Genomic DNA, 18,933 nt, shown 5'->3' with positions numbered 1-18,933 from the left:
TCCATAGGTTCGGCCTAATGAATGTATTTCAATTGACTGACTTCCTTATATGAACTGTAATACGTAAAATTGTTGCATGTTGAGTTTATATTTTGGTTCAGTATAGTTTTTTTGTTGCTCAAAATGATAATTATTGGGCTATTCATGGATTCAAGGGGAAAAAATGGGCCATTGTGTTAGAAATTCCAGAGCCGATGTCTGATCCCAGTCTGCCCCTGTTGCTATAGGACACCCCTCAGGACTCTGCACCTTCGTTCGTTCTGTCATGCATCATCCGAGCAAACTACCCGAAGGCTAGATCCATGACGTCAGAGCTCAACCGAATCACAGTGCAGTGGGCACAGCAATCTCTATCTGTGTGTGTTACTCCCCCGCCTCTCATCACACACATACATAACGCATACCAAACATGTTTTATCATGGAGCCTTGAAGGAGCAGCCAACCAGGAAAGAAGGGCGCAAAATAAAAGCTTGACAATCAGCACTTTGACGGCGGCCGCGGAATGTACGCCCAATACTGTACACTACAGTCGTAAAGCAAAAACCTCTGGTATTTTATACAGGCGACAATAATACCCGTTGTACTATATCTCTCGCTGGCTTGATTATTTTGAAGCCTATAGTCGGTGGTTTTCGGGTCAAGGCACGGCCAGGGCTCAAGCCGTCGAGATGCACGGTGGCTGCTGCTGCAGCCAACCACTGCACCACAACACCGAAACGGGCCCAGTTCTATCATGGTTTTCAAACGGAGAGCGAGGTAAGCACATCGGGGTTATGTTCGGTCGGGACCGGGGGCTTGCATTGGCGGCGGGAGCACAACGGTGGTTGAGAACGATAGATAGGGCTCTGAAATTATGATTTAAACTGAAGCTGAGATTGATAGTGACCGCTGCTGTGGTCCGTGCAGACAGGACCTGAAAGGAGAGAAGCCTTTGCCTTACCAAACAAAGCCCCCCCCCCCCCCCTTTCGTTCGTACGAGAATGTGTCTTGCTTATACTCTTCATTGAGCAGTCATTGCGTTATATAATGTATGTTGGCGTCTCGAAATATAGCCTAACTTCGCCTCGCCATTGGCTGCCTTGCTTGTAGCAAGTCGAATCATCATGCATGCTTGTGTGACAAAATCAAATCCGTGCTTTGGCAGACGCTGTTTATGATTCGGCTATGTTGTAGGCTATCAAGCGAAATTAATTTTCAATAAACGCTATGCTGTTCTTGTGTAATTGCTTGATTCATTTTTCAGCCCGGAAATCTTTGTTCTTGATTGAACATCTGGGCATTAAGTATATTCCCCCCCCCTCTATCTCCGTTTTTATCAATTATTTTATTATAGTAATACATCCGTGTATTGTAGCACTTACCGAAGCGTGGGTGGTTATAGATACTGTGACAAACATTACAGTGGGACAGTTGGTGAGAACTGTAACCGGCTATCTAGCAGTACAATGCATGTTATTGTTCTGGCATTTGTTTAAGTTCTTCATGCAAAACGTCCAGTGGTGAACAGTGAGTCAGTGAGGCTTTGCATAGTCCATTGTTTTAATTACAGTACCACTAAACCAGGGATGGGCATTAGTTAATTTCGGGCAATTGTACACATTTTGCTATGAGCAAATTTCCTGCAATTCAACACATCTTTCCATAGGGTGGACGGTTATGTTTACGGGTTGTTATATCTGAGTTAAACTGAAAATCTATTGTGGCCGGTAATTCGACCATGATTACTTAGTTTAGATAGCTGGCCGCTAGACTAATTTACCAATCTAAAAAATGTTAGCTGACATGGGCTAATTGAGTGACTATCAGTGACCGACATAAGAGAAAAAAACACATTTCGAAATTGCATCTTGTGTAGTCTACTGTTCTAACTTGCAACAGTAAATTGAGAGCCCAACTGAGTTCACCCCCCTCCCCCTAAAAATGTATTTTTTGTCTACTCCCACGATTTTGCAAGCGTCGTAGCGCTGATAAATTGTCATTCACTGCTCTGTTTATAGTAATGTACACTGAGTCTGAACAACATCAGACTCAGAGTGTACTGTACTAGCTGAATGATGCTGGTCTTCACAACCCTCAAGTCATATTTGTTTGGTGAGCCATACAACTCTGCCTCTCTCCGAGCTCTCACACTCCCTCTTTCTGTTCTCCATATTTATTTGTCCTTTCTGTCTCCCCCTCTCCCCTCCCCTTATATTAGCTTGGTGTGTTATATCATATTTGTTTGATGACCCTTTGCAATTCTCTCCCTCCCAGCCTCTGTCTCTCTCTCTCCCCAGAAGGATGCGGCTGGGGCCTATGTGGATCTGGACCCTTAAATAATAACATAACAATAATAATAATATTTATTTTTCTCTCTCTCTGCCCAGGAGGATGCGTCTTGGGCTGGGGTGCTATCGGGTGGGGCCCACGTGGCTCTGGAAGGCCCTGCTGGTATTCGTGGCCATTGCCTTCGCAGGACAGCTCCTGGGAGTCATCTACAACAAAAGGTCAGAGGTCATCTAGCTTTTAGCCTGGCCACCTAGCCTCTAGCCTGGCCACTTAGCTCTTAGCCTGGTCACCTAACCCGGTCCCAGATCAGTTTGTGCTGTCTTGCCAACTTCTATGGCTGCACCCGCCCTGCAGCTTTTGTTGTTGTTCTACTTCACCACCATCATCAATCAAATCAAATGTATTTATAAAAACCCTTTTTACATCAGCCAATGTCACAAAGTGCTATACAGAAACCCAGCAAGCAATGCAGATGTAGAATCACGGTGGCTAGGAAAAACTCCCTAGAAAGGCAGGAACCTAGAGAGGAACCAGGCTCTGAGGGGTGGCCAGTCCTCTTCTGGCTGTGCCGGGTGGAGATTATAACAGAACATGGCCAAGATGTTAAAATGTTCATAGATGACCAGCAGGGTCAAATAATAATAATCACAGTGGTTGTAGAGGGTGCAACAGGTCAGCACCTCAGGAGTAAATGTCAGTTGGCTTTTCATTGCCGAGCATTCATCATCTTCTTCTGTTATTACTCTATATCTGTGTTGTGTTATGAAAATAGATTAGAAAAGACTAAGAGGACAGAGCTGTCTCTTCTATAACTGCGTAAAGGTAGTCCATCCTCCTATAGCTCCTCCTCCCATCAGCCTCCACTGTTTTTTTTTTTATTAAAAAAAAATGTAACTAGGCAAGTCAGTTAAGAACAAATTCTTATTTACAATGACGGCCTATACCGGACGGTGCTGGGCCAATTGTGCGTCGCCCTATGGGACTCCCAATCATGGCCAGTTGTGATACAGCCAGGAATCGAACCAGGGTCTGTAGTGACGTCTCTAGCACTGAGATGCAGTGCCTTAGACCGCTGCGCCACTCGGGAGCCCTATGGTGGGTGCATAGACAGATAACAGAACAGATGAGGCAGAACCGAAGACAGCAGGACTGGTTTGACTGGATCTCTAGGCTGTCATGCTCTTGGTAAGACTTAGATGTATTTCCTGGTGCTTTATAGATTGAAATAATATAAATCAACAACAGTCATTCACCATTTGGTTCACAGCCCATATGGGTATACAAGAAACTCTTCAACAAATACTTGTGCACAAAACAACATAACAAAACAGCTTATTAGGATACAAGCTTTAGCTATATGGGCCTTGGGTTGGGTAGGTTACATTGTGTATTGCCAAAGCAGCAATACACCATTTTTCTTTTGTCATGCCAATAAATAATTTTTGAAATTGAGAAGTTGGGACACACACTAAAGCTTTAGGTACAGTGAGGGAAAAAAGTATTTGATCTCCTGCTGATTTTATACGTTTGCCCACTGACAAAGAAATGATCAGTCTATAATTTTAATGGTAGGTTTATTTTGAACAGTGAGAGACAGAATAACAACAACAAAAAATCCAGAAAAAACAGATGTCAAAAATGTTATAAATTGATTTGCATTTTAATGAGGGAAATAAGTATTTGACCCCTCTGCAAAACATGACTTAGTACTTGGTGGCAAAACCCTTGTTGGCAATCAAAGGTCAGACGTTTCTTGTAGTTGGCCACCAGGTTTGCACACATCTCAGGAGGGATTTTGTCCCACTCCTCTTTGCAGATCTTCTCCAAGTCATTAAGGTTTCGAGGCTGACGTTTGGCAACTCGAACCTTCAGCTCCCTCCACAGATTTTCTATGGGATTAAGGTCTGGAGACTGGCTAGGCCACTCCAGGACCTTAATTAATGTGCTTCTTCTTGAGCCACTCCTTTGTTGCCTTGGCTGTGTGTTTTGGGTCATTGTCATGCTGGAATACCCATCCACGACCCATTTTCAATGCCCTGGCTGAGGGAAGGATGTTCTCACCCAAGAGTTGACGGTACATGGCCCTGCCCATCGTCTCTTTGATACGGTGAAGTTGTCCTGTCCCCTTAGCAGAAAAACACCCCCAAAGCATAATGTTTCCACCTCCATGTTTGATGGTGTTCTTGGGGTCATAGGCAGCATTCCTCCTCCTCCAAACACGGCGAGTTGAGTTGATGCCAAAGAGCTCCATTTTGGTCTCATCTGACCACAACACTTTCACCCAGTTGTCCTCCGAATCATTCAGATGTTCATTGGCAAACTTCAGATGGGCATGTATATGTGCTTTCTTGAGCAGGGGGACCATGCGGGCGCTGCAGGATTTCAGTCCTTCACGGCGTAGTGTGTAACCAATTGTTTTCTTGGTAACTATGGTCCCAGCTGCCTTGAGATCATTGACAAGATCCTCCCGTGTAGTTCTGGGCTGAATCCTCACCGTTCTCATGATCATTGCAATGCCACGAGGTGATATCTTGCATGGAGCCCCAGGCCGAGGGATATTGTCAGTTATTTTGTGTTTCTTCCATTTGCGAATAATCACACCAAATGTTGTCACCTTCTCACCAAGCTGCTTGGTGATGGTCTTGTAGCCCATTCCAGCCTTGTGTAGGTCTACAATCTTGTCCCTGACATCCTTGGAGATCTCTTTGGTCTTGGCCATGGTGGAGAGTTTGGAATTTGATTGATTGCTTCTGTGGACAGGTGTCTTTTATACAGGTAACAAACTGAGATTAGGAGCACTCCCTTTAAGAGTGTGCTCCTAATCTCAGCTCATTACCTGTATAAAAGACACCTGGGAGCCAGAAATCTTTCTGATTGAGAGGGGGTCAAATACTTATTTCCCTCATTAAAATGCAAATCAATTTATAACATTTTTGACATGTGTTTTCCTGGATTTTTTTGTTGTTATTCTGTCTCTCACTGTTCAGATAAACCTACCATTAAAATTATAGACTGATCATTTCTTTGACAGTGGGAAAACGTACAAAATCAGCAGGGGATCAAATACTTTTTTTTCCCTCACTGTATAGTGCCTTGGGGCCAGATATTTGGCCACTAACCCAGCCACACACTCCAGCGAATCGACACACTTTAATGTAATTTGTTGTTTTGTACACTAGAGACATGTTCTTAATCTTGTAGTTTTTTTTGTTGTTGCTGCTTTTCTCCCTCTCTCTGTCCCATTCTTTCATACTCTTTCTCTCTCTTCCTCACTCTCTCAATAACTTTCTCTCTCTTTCATTCTTCTCTCTTTCTCCCTTTGCCTGACTTTCTCTCCACATCTGGCAGTTTTAACCTAGGGTTTTTGGATAAATCCTTCTGCCTTCTGCGGAGAACTAGCGTCCCTGCTCTCTTTCAGTGGTCCAGCTGTTGTATGGATAAGTGTCTGCTAAATTATTACAATCTAACCTGTCTTATTGATATTCTGTCTGTCTGTCTGTCTACGGTGTTTGCAACGCCAGGGTTGTGGGTTTGATTCCCACGGGGGACAAGTACAGGGAAAAAATGTATGCTTTCACTACTGTAAGTCGCTCTGGATAAGCGCGTCTGCTAAATGACTAAAATGTAAATGTAGACAGACAGAGAATGTTGATGTCTGTCTGTCTGTCTGTCTGTAGCCTCCAGCAGGACAGGTCGCGGTGGTTGTTCTCGTCCGATGGCCAGGGCCCGTCTCTGGGCTCCTGTCGGCCACGCAGCCACGTCATGTTCCTGAAAACCCACAAGACAGCCAGCAGCACCGTCCTCAACATTCTCTACCGATACGGAGAGGTACAGACTCCATCTCCACATTCAGGGAAACATTTTTGTGTTTCAAAAGAGCACAAAGCTGTGCAAAAATACTGTAAACCTCATCTGGCAATTGGATTCTTCTTCTAGGAGAAGGACCTGCGCTTCGCCCTGCCTCTGGGGTATCAGTTCGGCTACCCCCTCTCTTTCAACGCCCACAGGGTCAAAGGTTACAGAGGGCCACATGTGGCAGATTTCAGCATCATGGGAAACCACATGCGCTTCAACAAACCAGAGGTACGTTACTTCAGGGGCGTATTCATTACGTCAATTGTTGCAAAACGTTTCTTAAACGGAACAAAACAGGGAGGGACCTACCTGAATTTATCCAATAGAAACTCTTGTTTTGCACTGTTGCACTTCCATTTGGTTCTTAAACGGTTTCCGCAATGAATACTCCCCAGATACGCCCCAAAATTATAAAAGTAGAACATTTCCCACATTTTATTTGAAGGTTTTAGTTTCAGATTATCAAAGTTATTGTATTTTTCCCCCTGTATTAATGTGTATGTTTAGCAATGTTTTTAAAAATGTATTCTAGAAATACATGTTGGCATTTTATTTCTTGAGGAAATTAAATAAAGTAAAATCAAATGTTTTAGTATTGTCGTATGTTAGCAAAACACAGATTGTAATTTGCATGGAGCTGATGATATCTTCTGTAGGTCTGTCAAGTGTTTTGTTAACTACTCATGTCACTGTTGGAAAAGAAAGGACTGAATGTTTAAGTTGTATGTAGGTGAATGTTTCAACAGGAGTTGGCTACGTATTATAACTGAAGAAGGAGCGATGCTGTGTGTGTATTACTTTTGATAACAGGACAACCAGAACTAAAATGGGTTTCTTAGTTTGAGATGACAGTGCATGCTGACATTTTGTGTGGTCTGCAGTGGTGGAACAAGTACCCAAATGTCATAGTAGAGTAAAAGTATAGATACCTTAATAGAAAGTTACTCAAGTAAAAGTGAAAGTTACCCAGTAAAATACTACTTGAGTAAAAGTATAGATACAGTTGAAGTCGGAAGTTTACATACACCTTAGCCAAATACATTTAAACTCAGTTTTTCATAATTCCTGACATTTAATCCAAGTAAAAATTCCCTGTCTTAGGTCAGTTAGGACCACCACTTTATATTAAGAATGTGAAATGTCAGAATAATAGTAGAGAGAATAATTTATTTCAGATTTTATTTCTGTCATCACATTCCCAGTGGGTCAGAAGTTTACATGCACTCAATTAGTATTTGGTAGCATTGCCTTTAAATTGTTTAACTTGGGTCAATCGTTTCAGGTAGCCTTCCACAAGCATCCCACAATAAGTTGGGTGAATGTTGGCCCATTCTTCCTGACAGAGCTGATGTAACTGAGTCAGGTTTGTAGGCCTCCTTGCTCGCACATGCTTTTTCAGTTCTGTCCACAACTTTTCTTTGGGATGGCGGTCAGGGCTTTGTGATGGCCACTCCAATACCTTGACTTTGTTGTCCTTAAGCCATTTTGCCACAACTTTGGAAGTATGCTTGGGGTCATTGTCCATTTGGAAGACCCATTTGCGACCAAGCTTTAACATCCTGACTGATGTCTTGAGATGTTGCTTCAATATATCCACATAATTTTCCTGCCTCATGATGCCATCTATTTTGTGAAGTGCACCAGTCCCTCCTGCAGCAAAGCACCCCCACAACATGATGCTGCCACCCCCGTGCTTCACGGTTGGGATGGTGTTCTTCGGCTTGCAAGCGTCCCCCTTTTTCCTCCAAACATAACGATGGTCATTATGGCCAAACAGTTCTATTTTTGTTTCATCAAACCAGAGGACATTTCTCCAAAAAGTATGATCTTTGTCCCCATGTGCAGTTGCAAACCGTAGTCGGGCTTTTTTTATGGTGGTTTTGGAGCAGTGGCTTCTTCCTTGCTGAGCAGGCTTTCAGGTTATGTTGATATAGCACTCGTTTTACTGTGGATATAGATACTTTTGCACCTGTTTCCTACAGCATCTTCACAAGGTCCTTTGCTGTTGTTCTGGGATTGATTTGCACTTTTCGCACCAAAGTACGTTCATCTCTAGGAGACAGAACGCGTCTCCTTCCTGAGCTGTATTACGGCTGCATGGTCCCATGGTGTTTATACTTGCGTACTATTGTTTGTATAGATGAACGTGGTACCTTAACCTGTTTAGGATAGGGGGAGGTATTTTCACAGCCGGATAAAAAAACGTACCCGATTTAATCTGGTTATTACTCCTGCCCAGAAACTAGAATATGCATATAATTGTTTGGTTTGGATAGAAAATACCCTAAAGTTTCTAAAACTGTTTGAATGGTCTCTGTGAGTATAACAGAACTCATATGGCAGGCCAAAACCTGAGAAGATTCTAAACAGGAAGTGCCCTCTCTCACCATTTCTTGGCCTTCTATAGAGGATCTCTGCTGTAACGTGACATTTTATAAGACTCCCATAGGCTCTCAGAAGGCGCCAGAACGTTGAATGATGACTCTGCAGTCCCTGGCTGAAAAACAGTAGCGCATTTGGATAGTGGTCGATCTGAGAACAATGAAACGGGTGCACGTGAAGAGTCCATTTTACATTTTCAGTCTTTGAACGAAAACAACGTCACCCGGTCGGAATATTATCGCTATTTTACGAGAAAAATCGCATAGAAATTGATTTTTAACAGCGTTTGACATGCTTCGAAGTACGGTAATGGAATATTTTGAATTTTTTTGTCACGATATGCGCCGGCGCGTCACCCTTCGGATAGTGTCTTGAACGCAAGAACAAAATGCCGCTATTTGGATATAACTATGGATTATTTGGAACCAAACCAACATTTGTTGTTGAAGTAGAAGTCCTGGGAGTGCATTCTGACGAAGAACAGCAAAGGTAATCCAATTTTTCTTACAGTAAATCTGAGTTTGGTGAGTGCCAAACTTGGTGGGTGTCAAAATAGCTAGCCATGATGGCCGGGCTATCTACTCAGAATATTTCAAAATGTGCTTTCACCGAAAAGCTATTATAAAATCGGACATAGCGATTGCATAAAGGAGTTCTGTATCTATAATTCTTAAAATAATTGTTTTTTGTGAACGTTTATCGTGAGTAATTTAGTAAATTCACCGGAAGTTTCGGTGGGTATGCTAGTTCTGAACGTCACATGCTAATGTAAAAAGCTGTTTTTTGATATAAATATGAACTTGATTGAACAAAACATGCATGTATTGTATAACATAATGTCCTAGGAGTGTCATCTGATGAAGATCATCAAAGTTTAGTGCTGCATTTAGCTGTGGTTTTGGTTTTTGTGACATTATATGCTAGCTTGCAAAATGGGTGTCTGATTATTTCTGGCTGGGTACTCTCCTGACATAATCTAATGTTTTGCTTTCGTTGTAAAGCCTTTTTGAAATCGAACAATGTGGTTAGATAAAGGAGAGTCTTGTCTTTAAAATGGTATAAAATAGTCATATGTTTGAAAAATGGAAGTTTGGGGATTTTTGAGGAGTTTGTAATTCGCGCCACGCCCTATCATTGGATATTGGAGCGGTGTTCCGCTAGCGGAACATCTAGATGTAAGTGTTTTAATGCATTTATATGAAAAAGGAAACCGCACACTGCTCTTGATAGTATCACTGATCTTTAATAAGCTTACGTATCGGCCTCACGGCCTTCGTCAGAGCTTTTGTGAATTTTTTGAAATTAGCACCCTTATGTAGACCTAGCCCCATCCACAGGTACACCTCCAATTGACTCAAATGATGTCAATTAGCCTATCAGAAGCTTCTAAAGCCATGACATCATTTTCTGGAATTTTCCAAGCTGTTTAAAGGCAGTCGACTTAGTGCATGTAAACTTCTGACCCACTGGAATTGTGATACCGTGAATTATAAGTGAAATAATCTCTGTAAACAATTGTTGGAAAAATTACTTGTGTTATGCACAAAGTAGATGTCCCAACCGACTTGCCAAAACTATAGTTTGTTTATTAGAAATTTGTGGAGTGGTTGAAAAATTTGTTTTAATGACTCCAACCTAAGTGTATGTAAACTTCCGACTTCAACTGTACCTTAATAGAAAGTTACTCAAGTAAAAGAAAGAGCTTGCCAGTAAAATACTACTCAAGTAAAAGTCTAAAAGTATTTGGTTCTAAATATACCTAAATATCAAAAGTAAAAGTTCAAATATTTTCAAATTTCTTATGTACGGATGGCCAGGGGCACACTCCAATACACAGACATAATTTGCAAATTATGCATTTGTGTTTAGTGAGTCCACCAGATCAGAGGCAGTAGGGATGACCACGTATTCTCTTGATAAGTGTGTGAATTTGAATATTTTCCTGTCCTGCTAAGCATCCAAAATGTAACGAGTACTTTTGGGTGTGAAGGAAAATGTAGGGAGTAAAAAGTACATTATTGTCTTTAGGAATGTAGTAAAGTACAGATACCCCCAAAAAACTACTTAAGTAGTACTTTATTTCTACTTAAGTACTTTACACCACTGGTTATCCTCTATCTCTAGTGCAGCAACATCCCCCTTTTTACATCTTAAAAATATAAAGGAAACATTTAATTTAGGCCTACTAAAATGTTTGCTATAATGCCACCCTGTACCTGATGAAGGCATCTCATACTGTAATGAAGACAGGAGTGTGTGTGTGACTCATTTATTTTTCATTAGTGCGCACGCCAGCACCTAACTTCATATGATCTGTTTTCTATGTCATGATTTCATTAAAATAACATTCTAACAGTTTGACGATGGCATCCGTCACTCATTTTCTTTCTCCATGACCTTTGACCCCTCTAACCTCTCACCTCTGACCTCTCTTCTTCTGCGGTCTACTACAGGTAGGGAAGGTGATGCCAGCCGACACCTTCTATTTCTCCATCCTTCGTGACCCTGTAGCGCTCACCGAGTCGTCCTACGCCTACTACAAAGCCGTTGCCCCTGCCTTCAGGAAAGCCAAAGGTACATATCAAATCATAGTGCATAGGCCTCCGGAGTGGTGCAGCGGTATCAATAAAGACCCGGGTTCAATCCCAGGCTGTGTCGCAGCCGTCTGGGACCGGGAGACCCATGAGGCGGTGCACAATTGGCCCAGCGTCGTCCGGGTTAGGGGAGGGTTTGGCCATCCGGGATGTCCTTGTCTCATCGCGCTCTAGAAACTCCTTGTGGTGGGCCGGGCGCATGCACGCTGACTTCGGTGTTTCCGCCAACACATTGGTGCGGCTAGCTTCCGGGTTAAGCGAGCAGTGTGTCAGTGCGGCTTGGCAGGGTCGTGTTTCGGAGGACGCATGGCTCTCGACCTTCGCCTCTCCCGAGTCCGTACAGGAGTTGCAGCGATGGGACAAGACTGCTAATTGGATGTCACAAAATTGGGGAGGAAAAAGGGGTAAAAAGTACAAAAATGTAAAATAAAACAACAGTATACATCAATATTTTAAACTACCTAGTTAAAAAAAATCCATACTTGGAGTCAGTCAGGGTCTGGGTCATTTCTATTTTAATTCCAGTCAATTCAGAATGTTAACCAAATTCCAATTCCACATTTTCCTCATTGAAAAACGTTTATGAGATTTTAAATTGTAATTTCAGTGTACTTCCTGAATTGACTGGAATTGATCCCAATGCTAGTATCGATATAATATCATCCAAAATAACGTTGAGATATGTAATTGTATAGACCCCCTCCCATCACCAATGTATTTAGAGTCTGGATGCAATCAAATGAATAGCCTCATTGAGGACATTTAGGTTTTTTAATCTTAATCTGACAGGCCTGGGAGACTTCGCCGACAACCCCTGGAAGTACTACGACCCCCGTCTCCGTAACAACCACTACGCTCGCAACCTGCTGTGGTTCGACTTCGGCCTGGACCACAACGCCAACTTCTCCACCACACTGGCGCAACAAGGTGAAGTGGCCATCCGACGTGCCTTCAAACTCATCCTGGTCTCGGAGCACTTCGACGAATCCATGGTACTGCTCCGCCACGCCCTCTGTTGGCCTCAGGACGCTGTCGTCTCCTTTAGCCTGAACGCCCGTCAGCAAAAGTCCAGTGGAGGCAGCTCCTGGGTGGATAAAGCGGCCGCTGCTCAGCCCCCCGCCTTGGCTCTCACAGACAACCAACGCCAGAAGCTCCGGGAGTGGAACGCCCTGGACTGGCACCTCTATCAGGCGTTCAACCGCTCCTTCTGGGATGAAGTGGATCGCTTTGGGAGAGCCAGAATGGACCAAGAGGTCGTTCTACTCCGGACCCGCCGGGAGTTGCTGGCTAAGGCTTGCCTGAGGGAAGGTGGGAGGCCGGTAGAGGCAAGCCGCATCCGGGACAAGAACATCAGGCCCTTCCAGAGCGGCTTTGTGAAGATCCTAGGATATGAGCTCCATCCTGGGCTGGACAACGCTACCCGTCAGGCCTGTCTGAGGATGATCAGGCCAGAGATCCAGTATAAAGACCTGCTGGATGCCAGGCAGTTCCCCAGGGCAGCTCCCCAGCCTGCCCAGGCTCTGCCCCCAGCTATCCCTGCTGGGAGAGCCCACGTAAGGAAAGGCCCCTCCTCCCAACTCCGGACAGGAGAGCTGGGAGTGGAGGGAGGAGGGTAGATGGGGGAGGAGAGGGACTGGGATGGGAGTCGGTTATCTCATAGTAATAATAATAACCAAAAATTGGTGCGAGATGGATTAAGAAGAGGTGGAAGAGAGGGGAAAAGGAACATAAGATAGTTTTCCATCCAGAATTAATTCCAGGTGGGGAGTGGATAAGACTAAACCCTGACTGAGCCTGTGTACTCGTACTCAAGCACTTGTTGAGTATTTCTATTACTCAAGTACTACTGAAGTACTCCAAAAGACCCATTCTCCCTCCAACCCTGCTGTACCTCCACTTTATTGTACATTCCCTTTTTTCTGGCACGTCTTATGACTCCTTTATGAACGGTTATGACTGGTTATAACTCCCTTATGTTCATATTGACTTTGTAAGGGTGCGAATTATGGGGAAGCTTCCCTGAATGACACATGAGCTCCTTTAAAGGTAACAAAAGTCCCCCCCAATTTTTTTTTTTTGGGAGGGGGGGGTTGATAATTTGACCTAGACACGCACCGACAGCAAGACGCATCAATCTTACCGCTCAGTATGTGTTGCCCATATATCTGATGCTGTCGGGACCAAACAAGTATGACAGGGGCGGCGTTTCTCACGCTCTGATCCGTTCTCTGGTGAGGTACAAGTAACTGCCAAAATAAAGGAAACCTCAACATCAAGTGTCTTAATAGGGCGTTGAGCCAGAACAGCTTCAATGTGCCTGCCGCCGTGGCATAGATTCTGGAACTCTAAGTGTCTGGAACTCTATTGGAGCGATGTGACACCATTCTTCCATGACAAATTCCATAATTTGGTGTTTTGTTGATGGCGGTGGAAAATGCTGTCTCAGGCAACACTCCAGAATCTCCCATAAGTGTTCAATTAGGTTGAGATCTGGTGACACACACACACCCTTTAAACCCCCTATGCTCATTTGAGACCTCTCTTTCAAAGTCACTGAGATCTCTTCTAGTCATGGTAGCCAAAATAATGGGCAACTGGGCATTTCTATACATGACCCTAAGCATGATGGGATGTTAAATGCTTAATTAACTCAGGAAGCACACCTGTGTGGAACCACCTGCTTTCAATATACTTTGTTCCCTCATTTACTCAAGTGTTTCCTTTATTTTGGCAGTTACATGTAGATTCATTTTGCGAATTGAAGGAAAATTACTAAACTTATTTTTGTAATTTTCTTTTTATTGTTCAAATCTTTTGGGAAACATGGCTTCCCTTGGCATCCAAGAATACACCCACTGTAGAAGGCCTAATGACAATCACCAAATGTCATTATACTGATGGTGTCTGTAGCAGATGTCTCTTTCGATTAATTAAATGGCGTGTGCATAGTGCACTGTTTGGATGCTGGAATTATTTTGGAGTGGAGGAACGTGCTCAGCCGTAGGTGGCCTACTTTTTGAAGTGATATGTTTGACAATCAGAAGACAACTTCATGACTGGTTGTGTTCATGTCACATTAAAATGTAATTTATTTTTACAGTTAAATGATAATAATATCTTTACTATTAGGCCAATAAAAAATGTTTCCTAGTAGAGGCTCCCCAGAATGTCACAGTATAGTTCGGCCTCTGGACTTTATGAACACTGTGGACGTGAAATGGATTTGCATTGCATTGTGGGCCAACTGTCGTTCAAAAAGTTTGCTTCTCTGCTTTGAGGTCCAACTTCTCTTGCACGATCAAAATGTTAGCATTTTTGGGGTTTTAGAAAAATAACTCGGCTTTTACCTTTTTCTTGAATGCTAATGTTAAAACAGCAAACAGGCAGCCAGCCATAGCTACTGTAAATGCTGGGATAGGGATGATGTGAATTGCATGTTCTGACTGAGGATCGGAATGGAATCCATCCCTCTGAATGCAGTGTGCCTGGCGTAGAAAATGTAGTCCATATGAAGCAGCGGAGGCTGGTGTGAGGAGGACAGCTCATAATGGCTGGAATGCAATGAAAGGAACGGCAACAATCACATGGTTTCCATGTGTTTGATAGCATTCTATTCATGCCATTACAATGAGCCTGTCCTATAATTTAAAGTGACACCAGCCTCCACTGATACAAAGCCAGCATTGAAGAGCAGTGAATTTCACAATAGGCCTTACTGTGATGTCTTCTAGAGCGATAGATGAAAAACATCTTAAAGGCCCAATGCAGCCATTTTTATGTCAAATAATGTCTGGCTACCAATTAAGTAATAGACTTCTATTAAAAAGGGCAAAAATAGTTTGGGGGGGGGGGGGGTGGGTTGGACTGAACTAGCTGTTATTGGCAGAGAGGATTTTAACTCTGTTATTATCTATTAAACAATTTATCCCATGGTGACGTCACCATGCAAGCCTGCTGATTTAGAAGGTCCTGTGTAGATATTTTTTTTTTCGACCAGCCACTATCAGGAAATAACACTGATAATAAAAATGTAAAAAACTTCTATAGTGTTAGTTTCATCAGCGGTATCAATTATATAACATCATTTTGACTGCACTGGGCCTTTAATGTTAACACATGGTACTTTGATAGGGACCGACATGTACTGTATCTGAACTCAAGCACTGTGGTTGAATGGATAGCAAGTCTGACTATGAACCTTTTTTTAGTGTCTTTTCATACACTGTACATACAGTATGTAAAATAGTATACACAGTATTTCCCTGGCTCAATGGTAGGTTTCAGTGCAAGCTATGATTCCACCCCCTCACATAGATATTCACATGTAAAGCCTGAGTACGTCTCATGCATACCTTACATACAAGAACACGTATGTACATCATATCTTACATAATATATACATTTTAACACACACACACACTGTACTCTGTCATGCTTGACAGCGTAAGTGAATCATGGAAGCTCATTGAAATGCATTCTCACATGTCTATGTGGCACAGCCAGCCAGCCAGCACAATTGGTGTCAGGTGACCATGGGGTGCATATATAAAGGTACGCCATCTGGTGGTGTGGAGGTGTAATGCTATAGCCTGGTCCCAGATCTAGTTGTGCTGTATTAACCAACTCCTATACTGATCTTAGACCAGGCTATAGCAATACCACTGAGGCCACTGAGTACCAGAATGTTATTATTGGTTGACGATCTAACTAGTGTAAGATACACACAGGTATTAATGTCTTTGGCGAACAAGCTGTGATTTTTGGAGAGAATCTGTGAGAGAATCTGTGACCAAGTCAGTTTGCTGGTGTGACACAGCATCTTTGAACAGAACAGAATTTACCTGAAGCTTCTTTAGACAGCAGGGACACCCACAGCTATCGATTCCCTTTCCATTCACCACTCCAGGTGCAGTGTAATCTATTTACATTTTTTTTTTTTTTTTTATCACTTAGGCACATTTTTCAGATGTAAGTGGTATATTTTCTAAGCTCTATGTACAAAACTCTAAACTGATAACACGTGTAATGCCTCCTGTCTTATGTTCAGAACCTTTGATTGTGTATTCATTGAGGTTGCACACATCTTTCACCCCAGGGTCATTCATGCCAAATCAAAGTTTTCCATAAAATACAACATTTAGTTTAGTCGCCAATACATCAGATAATGATAGGCTCACCATTTAGTAATTTGAACTAACATTGAATCCAATAGCAAAGAATACAAGATAGACATTGTAAAAACTGTTATTTTTGAAGTGCTGGTTAGAAAGAATAGTAGATTGTAAATATCTTTTTCCATACAGAATTTGACTAACTTGACATGCACAATTTTAGTTTCATTATCCTTATACAGTACTACAGTACATACAGTACGTAGGTCAAATAATCAGATATAGTGGTATTGTAAACCAGTCGGCTACGGTAAAAACGTACCACGGTGTTGTATTCCATTTCTGCCCCATGGATAATTGTACAATATCACCTTTTCTACATGACTTGTCAACTGACACAGTATCACCTGTCTCTCTGCTTGAAGTTCATCAGCTTAATGTATCAATGAAATTCAGATACTGGCTGGAATGTATTGTTATATACTGTATAATCCTAGGTATTTCAGCAGTGCATTGTACACTACGCTATAATGGTAGCACATAGGGAGTCTTTCCACTTTGTCCTATTGAAGCACACCGGCTGATGGAGAAGGAGGATGTAGTATTTAAAGCCACATCCATACATGATTTGAAATTGACAGTGTTCAGCCGTTATCAAGCTATACACGTTAGCTAGGCACTACATCATGTTGGTTCAGTAGTGAGCAGTTTGATTAAGTAATAGTTAATTGTATTGTTTGCAATTGACAAAATCATATCAAAAGTAAAGTGAATATTGCGTTTTGAAAAGCAGATACTTATAATGAATATGCATTCGAATTGAAAGAGTGATTCGGTGCAGTGAACAAGTGACACTGAATTTGTTTGGTGCTCAGTCAATGGAAAATGTGCTTAGAGTTTTGAAATATGAGCCATTTTGATGATCTGTTTTAGATTTCTGTGCTTAGAGTTGTGAAAATATACCACAGACTTGTGAAAATTGCACCAAAGGGATTGAAAAAAACTGACTTGGTATTACCATTGTGAAAGTGGTGTCTGTTAGTGTGTGACAAACAGTCAAGGAATTCATTGCCCATAAAACCTAGAACATTTATTACACAATCACATTGACACATTAGCCTACTGCAGTTTTACAACTGTTAAATTCACCTTTTAAGGAAAACCTGTTACGCCGTTCTGTTATGAGGCGAGATGTTTTATCATTTTATTTCATCTCAGTATACTACACTCCGTTGGGTAACTGCCGTTTTTGTTGTTGAGTTCAGGCAGTTTACTCAACAGCAATACAGTTGATTCATCCACAACTGAGATATATTTTTAAATGTATTTCAACGGTTAGACTTGTAACCAACAATTTCTATTTTTAGTTTTATCAACTGGTTACATCAACTGCTATGTCTTTCATTGTGTCTATGTTATGAACTACGGTTATGGTGGGCTTCTCAACTAAAAGCCCATTTCACTGTCTCCATGTTTGTAGTTTTTGATCGTCTTGACCAAGACTCGGAGATGGTGGTTTTAAGAGAAAAAGAAAATGTTGAATGACGAAGATACAAACGCTAATAAAATAGTTTTTTTTTTGCCTTAAACTGTACATTTTGGGAACAGGGCTTTAAAAATGACAGTTTCTGTATTTATCATTACTTTTTAATATTTCTTGTATATATTGTATGTATTATTTTAAGGTAAATTTGACTGGAGTGCACTGTTTTGTTTATTTATTTTTACATTTTAAGATCTAATGGAAACATACACACATTGATACACAATTTAATTATGTTGATTATCCCATTTCTTTGAGACATAATTATTATAATATTAACAATATTCAAAAACACACAATGTACAGTACGTGACCCAAGTTACCACGATTATGAATTATTTATTCATTAAAGCAATGGCAAGAATATACACACACACACACACACACACACACACACAAAGCAGTGAGTGATATAGGTAAATGTATCTACTGACAATACTGTAAGAAATTGTCATTTTGTTCCTCCAAACTTGTTAATTTTTAAAGTGATGGGATTTACACTTCTTGAAAGCAGCCTGTAAGGCAACTCTACCCATGAGGTTGAGAGTCTCACAGGCTACTTTCAAGGCATCTTTGTGCAGATTGCTATGTCCGTACAGAAAAACCACATGATTTCCCATGTGGAACATTTCACGTGTCTTCACATGTTGTCACGTGTTACCACATTAACGTCTCATACGATCATGCAAATTCATGTGGTTTTGGAACACCTATGTGAAATTCATATTTCTTTCAATAAGGGTGGTACTGTGATGAAGATACTTTTCTGTTGCCCTCTCTACTATTGACCTGATACACTATTCTCACATGATGGGAACCATGTTACATATTGTATGTCTGTGAGAATGAATGGTACTGTACACTATTGAAATAAAGGGTTTTTGTCTCATGTATGTTGACTTGAAGAATACTCACCTGGAATCATGGGACCTGAATCATTCTCACTGCCATTAAAAAAAACAACAGAATAAGGTGTTGAAGCAACAAAATGTAACTTAAATACATTGTCATTCCACCAAATAGTATTATTGATTGAATGGATATCATTATGCTTTAATTAATTTCTATGGTGAAACCAAGGAAATAGTAACTAGGGTAAATCGAGGGAATAGAAACTTTCTTTGATAGGCCTAACATTAACAAACAACCATAATGTACTGGTTTGATATGACTTTTATT

General features: G+C 41.6%; 1 protein-coding gene across 1 annotated transcript; it reads left to right on the top strand.

The window, feature by feature from the left end:
• The first annotated feature begins 267 nt into the window (after positions 1-267).
• Positions 268-18,647, top strand: LOC106577898 (galactose-3-O-sulfotransferase 2). Its single transcript, XM_014156334.2, has 6 exons — positions 268-757; positions 2,368-2,487; positions 5,947-6,097; positions 6,206-6,352; positions 10,960-11,080; positions 11,890-18,647. The coding sequence occupies exons 1-6, from the start codon at positions 735-737 to the stop codon at positions 12,714-12,716; spliced, it is 1,389 nt and encodes a 462-aa protein (XP_014011809.1). The 5' UTR covers positions 268-734; the 3' UTR covers positions 12,717-18,647.
• The last annotated feature ends 286 nt before the right edge of the window (positions 18,648-18,933 follow it).

The sequence above is a fragment of the Salmo salar genome, chromosome ssa18 (assembly GCF_905237065.1).
Source record: "Salmo salar chromosome ssa18, Ssal_v3.1, whole genome shotgun sequence".
NCBI classification, from domain to species: domain Eukaryota; kingdom Metazoa; phylum Chordata; class Actinopteri; order Salmoniformes; family Salmonidae; genus Salmo; species Salmo salar.
The sequence above is the reverse complement of the archived record's forward strand: the minus strand, read 5'-3'. Positions and strand labels throughout refer to the sequence as shown.

Bases quoted from the DNA above. Each gene is read 5' to 3' on its own strand.
- LOC106577898 (XM_014156334.2), top strand. From the start codon at position 735: ATGGTTTTCAAACGGAGAGCGAG. The intron at 6,098-6,205 runs GTACAGACTCCA...TTCTTCTTCTAG, and splicing joins TTCTCTACCGATACGGAGAG to GAGAAGGACCTGCGCTTCGC. The intron at 11,081-11,889 runs GTACATATCAAA...TTAATCTGACAG, and splicing joins TGCCTTCAGGAAAGCCAAAG to GCCTGGGAGACTTCGCCGAC.